We start from the raw sequence: 8,684 nt of genomic DNA on the forward strand, positions 1-8,684 counted from the left end.
TGTTGAAGTGGCAGCCATGATAACAGCAATTTGAATTCTCTGAAAGTTAAGGAAAGGTGACTCAATGCTTCCTTTATAACCTCCTTTAGGAAACACTGGACCATACTTTACCAAACCAGAGGAGGTAATGCTAACCCACAATGCATTGCTGCTGTATCATTAAAACTCATTGGGTTATCATTCGTGAAAATATGGATGTGTCGGGGGACAAATGTGGAAATGTTTAGTTTCTTTATTTAACTTCTAATGACTTTGTCTTTGTGTTGATATTCTGTCTTTTTATTGAGCATGTGTGAAGAAGGTGCATCTGAAGATGTGTGTGTTAGTGTGTGAAGAAGCTGAACTTTGACTGATTCTTGTTTCATGTTTTGATATTTTGCTGTTATTTCATGTAGATTCAGATCTCAAACTTTGTTAATGAAAAAGGAAAATAGACACAGATCATGGAAGTTAGAAGAGAATAACTTTGACCATAAGCCCAGAGGTGAACTTTGAACATCATGATGTGATCAAAGTCAAGGATTCTGGGAGCTTCCTTAATTTAACACCTTGTGGTTATTATGATTATTTCACCGCTAAGAAGGCTCAGGGGAAACATTTTTACAGGAGATTTTTGTTGTCAATTTTATGAACATTGTAGTTTCAACACGACAGACAGACGTCACTAACCTCCGCAGCCTTCCCCTTATTTATACGTCTAAGAGTGGAAATGAGATCAGATTGTCTAAACAACGTGATCACCTTTCATTAAATCCTTTATAAATTCTCCTCACATCTTGTCTTAAAGCTGTGATGTCATATTAAAGGGAAAAGAAGAGAGGACGGACAATTTGAGCGCACCCCAGGATTCAATGGAACAGGACGTGGAGAGGCATTGGTTCACCTGTGCGATCAACAAACTCAACGTGCACTCAGGTGGTGCAAATCAAAAAGACGCTTAATCCTAAACCCTAAAGTGAACACACGGTTTGGTTGGTGGGGTTTTGTGGTATTTCTTGTTTTCATGATAATGTTTGAACTCTTTTTGTGAATTAAATTTAATGTAGTAATACAACTCATGTTTAATGTGTTTTTACAAAACTTCTTCCTGAAGATGTAACTATTTTTAACCAAATGGCAATTTTAGGAGCAAATGGCACTCTTGAACAGAGGACTCACATTTATTCCCACTCTCATGAAAAAGAAGAAACAACAGAAACAGCTACTGCTGGACATGCAAAATTATCACAGAAAACTAAAACTCACGGTGTACTTTGAACGCCGACCTCAGACTGAGAGAGTGCCATTTGTCCTCGGGTCGAACTGGACACCGACGGCTGGAAAAATACCCCGTCTCATCAGTGACATCATAAAGGCAGACTCCTATGCTTACAAATCGCTACGCTGGGACCCTGAACCTGAACACAACATCACCACGGATGAACTCAAGGCTTTGCGTCAACTACGTCAAGACACGCGCATCGTAATCAAGCCCGCGGACAAGGGCAGCAGCATAGTGATCATGGACAGAGAACAATATATCTGGGAGGGAATCAGGCAATTATACAACTCAGAGCACTACGTCAAACTAGACCAGCCCATGTACTTAGAAACAGCAAAGGAAGCTGAAAGCGTACTGAAACAAATGCTCCAGGAGAAACACATCACCAAAAAACAATTCGATTATCTTAAAGGAAGCGACACGCCCAGATCCAGACGTTTCTACCTACTACCCAAAATACATAAAGAGCCACAAAAGTGGAGCAAACCCTACGAAATCCCTCCTGGCAGACCCATCGTATCCGACTGTGACAGTGAAACATACAATATCGCTCACTATCTGGAGCACTTCCTGAATCCCATCTCTACCAGACACCCCAGTTATCTGAAGGACACATATGATTTTCTAGCAAAAATAAAAGAAATCATGATCCCCAAGGACTCTATATTGTTCACAATCGATATAGACAGCCTATACACCAACATTGAAACAAAAGCGGGCCTGGCAGCTGTTCAAAAATACCTGACTAAACATCCCAACTCAAAAAGACCAGACAAATACATTCTGCAGCTGTTAGAAATGAGTCTGACTAAGAATGATTTTGTCTTCAATAAAGAATTCTACCTGCAGGTCAAAGGGACTGCGATGGGGAAAAAGTTTGCCCCCTCATATGCTAACATCTACATGGCCAATTGGGAAGAATCAGCTTTAGCCAGCGCCACGCTTAAACCTCTGTATTATTATCGATTTCTGGATGACATCTGGGGTGTCTGGACACACTCTAGGGACGATTTCTTGCTCTTTGCAGACCACCTCAACGGCCATCACTCCTCCATCAAAATCAAATACACATTAGATGAACAACAAGTGAACTTTTTGGACACAGTCACCTTTAAAGGACCCGACTTTGATGTGACAGGTAGACTGGACTTCAAGGTGTACTTTAAAGATACAGACACACACGCACTGCTGTTCAAAACTAGCTTCCACCCCAAGCACACATTCAGGGGGATTGTTAAATCACAATTATTACGATTCAAAAGGATTTGCACTCGCCAGGAGGATCTGCAAAGAGCAACAAAAACACTGTTCACGTCGTTAAGACAGAGAGGATACTCCAGGAGCTTTCTCAGGCACGCGCACAGAACGTTCACACAGGTAAAAGAAAAAAAGTATGAACCAGGAAAAATTATCCCCTTCATCTCCACCTATTCGTCAGCCAGTGTCAAATTAAACACCATGATTAAACAAAACTTTCACTCCTTTGTGGCAAACACACCCCACCTACAAAATTACTCCATTATTTCGGCCTACAGAAGGAACAATAATTTACTGGATTATCTCGTCTGCAGCACACTACCTAATTTAGAACCAACTAAACCCACCAAACTCTGCTTCAAATTACAAACAACCCCCTGGATAAAAAACACACACACCGGCCAAATTTTCAACATCAAACCAATTAGTGACCCCGACACACAAAACTGTGTCTATCTGATCAGGTGCAGGAAGTGTGACAAAAAATATGTGGGAGAAACAAAAAATTCAATTAGGACAAGACTCTACCAACACAGATATAACATAAAAAACAAAAAAGAAACAACCACCCACATTGTGGCACACTTCCTGCACCATGACCTTGAAGACCTGCAGGTCACAGGCCTGCAACATAATGCAGACTGGTCAACAACTGACCGTAAAAGAACAGAGAGGGACTGGATCCTTAGGTTGGGCTGCAGGCACCCCCAGGGCCTCAATGACTGAGGGGGGCGTGGGGTCACCTGAGTGGGTCAATGGACCGTGCACATCAGAGGGGGAGCCACTTCGTGGCCCCCCTTCTGTTCTTCGTTTGCCCCTAACCCAGACCTAACCCTAACCCCTAACCCTAACCCTAAGGGTTAGGGTTAGGGTTTTACTAACCCTTACAATTTTACTAACCCATGTGGTTTTAATTTATGTGAATTTAAGCACTTGGCTTTATTGATAGTGAAGGACAGTGGATAGAGTCGGAAATAGGGAGAGAGCAGGGAGAGACATGCGGGAAGGTGGCCACTGGCCGGACGTGAACCTGGGCCACCCGCGCGAGGAGCAAAGCCTCGCTATATGGGGCACGCGCACTGCTGCTGTGCCACCGGTGCCCCTATTTATGCACTTTTTACATTTATTAATTAACCTTTTATCATTTCTAGCACTTGTTCTTTATTTTGTAGAGACGTTTATATTCAATTTACGCCAGGCCTTTTAATTCAGTTCAGGGCACTTACAAATAGGATCTTTATTTTATCTGTTTTAAATTATTTATTTAGATTTTAATTTCTACCCTTTTAGTACAATAAGAGTAATTGAGCTCCGAGGTGTTTTTATCGGAGGCCCTGGGACGGGGTAGGTTTTAACCAGCTACAGAGCTCTGCCAACCTCTCCTGCGCGGTGGTCCGGTTACCCTTTTTATTCAAAATCTAATTTTAGAGTGTCTTAAGAGGGTCTTAATGAAAACCTTTTGGTTTTTAAAGAGGGTTTTAATTGCAAATTCTTAATTATTAAAACCGTTGGTCCACCCGAGAGCCCGTGCCCCCCGTAGCATCCCCCAGAGGACGCTGCACTTTTACCCAAACCTAACACTAACCCTAACCCTAACTCCAAAGTTGGCGCTGTACTTATGACATCTATCCACTAGATGTCCTGAATGAGCAGCTCAATACACAGAAACAACAATAACATGGAAAGCAAACAAGGAAACAGGAAACATTTGCAGGAGGTCCTTAATTTATTTCAAAATAAAAGCAGGGGTGAATTCAAATAGGAAGTGAATTCATAGATACTTTATTGATCCCGTACAGTACAAACCTTCAAAATAAAAGTCCAATAATATTTATCAGTGCAAAAAAATGTAACCTAACCATTTGATCAAAAATATGATTAAATCATTTTACCCTCTGACCGTCCTCAAAACAATATGACATTATTATTTATATTTAAAAAAAACAAGTATAAAATGTGAAATATCAGCATATACACGGGCGGTCATTTATTTAGTAATTTTTTACTACATCTTGTTTACATTATATTAATGATGGAAATTAATTATTTCGGTGGGTCCTCAGACTTACAATGACGTGATAGTAAACAAGTCTGGTTGATACTGGACACTGTGTGAAGATGTGGGGTCGGTTAACGGTATCACAGTTCAGACACTTCTGGTTGAAAAACAACAAAGAATCAGCACATATGTTCACGCCATTCTCATGATAAACAGGAAAGCATTTACATTACCATTATATATCACCATAATTTCTTTAACCCTTAAAGCTGCTTTTGTCTCTATTAGAACACCTTTAAGTTTTTTCGTATGAAAAGTTCAGAACTGTAAATTCATCCATGTTTTTAGTGTTCAACATAGAAACTGTTTGCTGCTCGCTAACTTGTTTATCAATTGTTTGGTTTGTGATGTACAAGATTAACAGACAGAAGGTCTAATGGTTAAGAGCTTAGGCATAGCGCCCCCTACAGTTGAGGAGGCAGACTTCCATTAACGAGTGGATTCTCCCTCCATGCTGTTTATCGGGACGATGACAGAAGAGACTCATGGAGATATAACTGCAGCTAGGTGAACTCTCTGCGGCCTTTTGAGCCTCTTTGCTTCATTCTTACAGCATTTCCGCTAACTGTAGTGTTATATACCAACATGAATAATGGGTAATTTCCTTGTCTTCTCATTTAAAAATAAAACATGAAAGGCACATCAGTGAAACAGGGTGGTTACATGTGTGTTGCTACATTGACACTTCATGAACATTAGATTTCGTTAAGCTAAAATTAGCAGCTAGGTTCTTATTTGTTCGTCACTCTGAAGGTTTTCATTGCAAGCAGGTCAGGGAGTTAATCAATGAATTTTTAATGAATTTAAAGTTCATTTAATGTCGACCTAACAATTACATCAGACAGACCAGATGCATTTACATGAGTGTTTTAGCACGTGCTAATTTGTGGCACTTGTCCACAGGCAACTTTTGAAAGGATAAAACAATTAAACTATAAGGAAAGAAAATCAACAATAAAACAAAACAAAAATGCAACAAACAAAGAATAAATCAAGCAAATGCAAGACATTTTCCATGTGAGTTCCAAAGTGCATAGCAGACAGCAACATGATCAAGCAGTCACCAGTTAAAAGCTATTCATGTGAGCACTGTTGCTTACAGAGATTGTAGCAGCCACAAAATTGTCAGAATCACATCATTACACACCTTTCCAGTAAAACACACCTCCATTCATGGTTTTCCCCGACATCCACCCACATTCATCTTATTATCCAATGGAAATAATCCACGATCCCCGCGTAAAGGGAATATGTCCTCCAGGAGGGGCAGTTGTACGAGTGCCAGACCTCATTGACAGGGGAAATGAGAAACAGTGGAGGAAGAGAAAGGAGAACGAAATAATACAGCGTTTGTTTTCTTAAGTCTGCGATGAGGCGTCTCAGGTTACCACTTGGTGGCTGTTAGTCCGTCGGCGCAATCAGATGGCCGCTACAAGATCATAGATCTGATGTAGGACAAAGAGTGACCTCTCACTCCTTCTGGATTGTTTGATATCATGAAATAACATCACAATGAGTGTTGTGTCTTCAAACATTAATGATGGATTCTGCAGTCCTGTGATCCACAGAGATACCGTATCCTTTCGGTTCCTCTAGTTTGTTAAAGATGTGTTCACTGTTTTACAACCTTACAAAAGCTTCAGGGAACCAAAGCTGCTGAGAGGAAAAACCTCAACAGAAAATCTAATCAACAACCCAATGAGTCAAACATATCTGACAGACAGCCTCAGGGTTCAGGTGTAGCAAAATAAAACACACCCTCCTGTTAGCATGCATAGCATAGCATTCATAGTATAAAGGAGAATCTAAGGATTTTAAACCGGGGCCTCATGATTCACATCTTTCAGAATCTTAGTTACTACAAAGTTCAAAACCTTTTGGGTACTTTTATAAAATATATATGAACACTTCAATAAACTTAACATATTCATCTTTTCCAAGGATAATCTGATAGAGCCAATGAAATCTTTATGTTCTGAGAGTTCAACAGCATAGTTTTTAGGTAGATGAAAATCAAGGTGGAAACTCCTGCACTCACACTACTAACAGCAGAGTAGAATACATCCATCAAGCAAGATCAAATCTGAAACTCGGCAACAATGGTACAACGTCATTTCAAAACTGGAAAAATAGCTCAGTGGGATTGGTTTATTTGATTTGCAGGTCAAAATTTGTGTCAAACACAACAGCAACTGTCTTTGAACGGCTCCAGAGAAAAAAGAAAACCAGTGTTTAAACAGATTGTCCACAAAGCAATACAGAAGATGCACTCAGTGCCAAAGTTTGCATTTGGATACGTTATTAACTGCAAAACCACAAAATCAGATCTTCCTGAGCAGCGTCTTTAGAGGTTTAAAAAGTCAATGGGACTTAATTAAGAACACAGGCCTTGTGGTGAGAACACACTGATTACCTTGTAAATTTAAAAGAGCCATGGAAGAGTTCCTGAGGTGGAAAGGCAGCTTCTGAATAACGGTCCTACCCTCTTTGCTGTCTTCAGAGAAGTTTGGGTCTTGATGGGTTGAGCCTGACTGAGGAATAGGCCCCGATATGGGTGATAAGGTTTGGTTCCACGCTGTGAGACCTTTCCCCTGGGGTCGTCCTCGCCATACGATACAGTACCATGTCTTTGGCGTTTCCCTTCATGCAGAATGAGGCATCCAGATAGTCCGCCACCCTGAGGGAGGTGTTTCCAGGAAAGAGCATTGCTGGGGTGCAGCACTCTGTGGCTGGGGAGACAGCGTAAAGCTGGGGGGAAAGTCTGCGGACCTCTAGGAGGTAGTGCCGTCCCAGCAGCTCGGCTGCGGCCATGAAGTAGATGGTGAAGAAGAGAAGGTGGCCAACAGACAGTGTGAAAGTGAAAGAACATGGGTTCCAGTAAGGAAAGGTCAGGAGGAGGACTGTCGCTCCTACCAACCCAAGTCCCACCCACTCCAGGATGCGGTAAGGTTCAGGGTTCCAGTAGCGCTGCAGCCTCTCAGGGTGATACAACTTTATGTACAAAGTCTGGAGAGCGAATCGGCGTGACAGCAAGTCTTTTATGACTGTGAAAAAGTCTTGCTTGGGTAAGGCATCGTCCTCGAGGACAATTATGTTTTTGGGCTTCACCAGCTCCCATGTCTTGCGGAGGCAAAATACGTAATCCCTCTTCTCTCTTTCAAAGGTGTTGATTCGCTCTTTGTTCCTTTGCCGCTCCTCTGGGGGACGCCGGATCACCTGGAAGTGATTCTCTAAAAGCCTGGCATCTTGGTTTTCCTGAGAACCACTTTCCACATCACAGACCAACACCTCTGCACATCGCACCTCCCCACAGCTTCCCAGAAGACCGCTCAGCTGCCTCATCACCTGGAGCAGATAGTGGAAGTCCAGCCCTTCATTCCGCCTGGCTGTCACCACAATGACCAGTAGTTCGGGATGATGGGGGATGTTATTGAATCTGGAGGACACTGCCATTGCAGTGGAAGCACTCTGCCAGAAATGCAGAGCATCCTGCCCTCGATGGAGGCTTTCCTGCAGGACCTCCTCACTCATGGAGTCCAGGTACATGGACTTGATGAAGAAGTAAGAGTAAAGCAGTCGATGACAGCATAGAGGCAGAATGACACAAAATGTGATAATGGACAGGACGAGGGCTTGGCTGACAGTACTGGACCATCGCAGGTGCAGACTGAAGAAGGCTTTCCATCGAGGCATCAGTGACACAAGAAACAGCTCAGGAGGGTCCAGATCAACATTTACTATCTCCCAACATGCAGTGTGATTCAAAGTCCAGCACAATAAACCCGAGCAGTGAAACCTGATGAGTCCACTGTGAACTGATAGCCTTGTGGAAAAGGGTTGGGTGTTGGCGCTTCTTGTAAACAGAGAGTTCCTGTTAGAGAGAAAAGAGGATTTATTCATGTTTTTACTTTTTGTTGTCAAGGATTATGTAAACATAAAATCTAAAAGACTGCACTCCTGAGCAATATAATGTTCTTATCATTATTCTGGAGTGGGAGGGCCTTCTTTGTCCACCAGGAGGCTGGGACACTGGTGCACTCTAACCCTAACCCAGGAGGCTGGGACACTGGTGCACTCTAACCCTAACCCAGGAGGCTGGGACACTGG

General features: G+C 42.2%; 1 protein-coding gene across 1 annotated transcript; it reads right to left on the reverse strand.

Annotated features, from left to right (window-relative positions):
* Positions 1 to 4,277: 4,277 nt before the first annotated feature.
* Positions 4,278 to 8,449, reverse strand: pgap4 (post-GPI attachment to proteins GalNAc transferase 4). Its single transcript, XM_079337542.1, has one exon. It carries the CDS (start codon positions 8,268 to 8,270, stop codon positions 7,074 to 7,076), a length of 1,197 nt encoding a protein of 398 aa, XP_079193668.1. The 5' UTR covers positions 8,271 to 8,449; the 3' UTR covers positions 4,278 to 7,073.
* Between the last annotated feature and the right edge of the window lie 235 nt (positions 8,450 to 8,684).

Source organism: Symphodus melops (genome assembly GCF_947650265.1).
Source record: "Symphodus melops genome assembly, chromosome: 2".
NCBI lineage: Eukaryota > Metazoa > Chordata > Actinopteri > Labriformes > Labridae > Symphodus > Symphodus melops.

Bases quoted from the DNA above. Each gene is read 5' to 3' on its own strand.
- pgap4 (XM_079337542.1), bottom strand. From the start codon at position 8,270: ATGCCTCGATGGAAAGCCTTCTTCAGTCTGCACCTGCGATGGTCCAGT.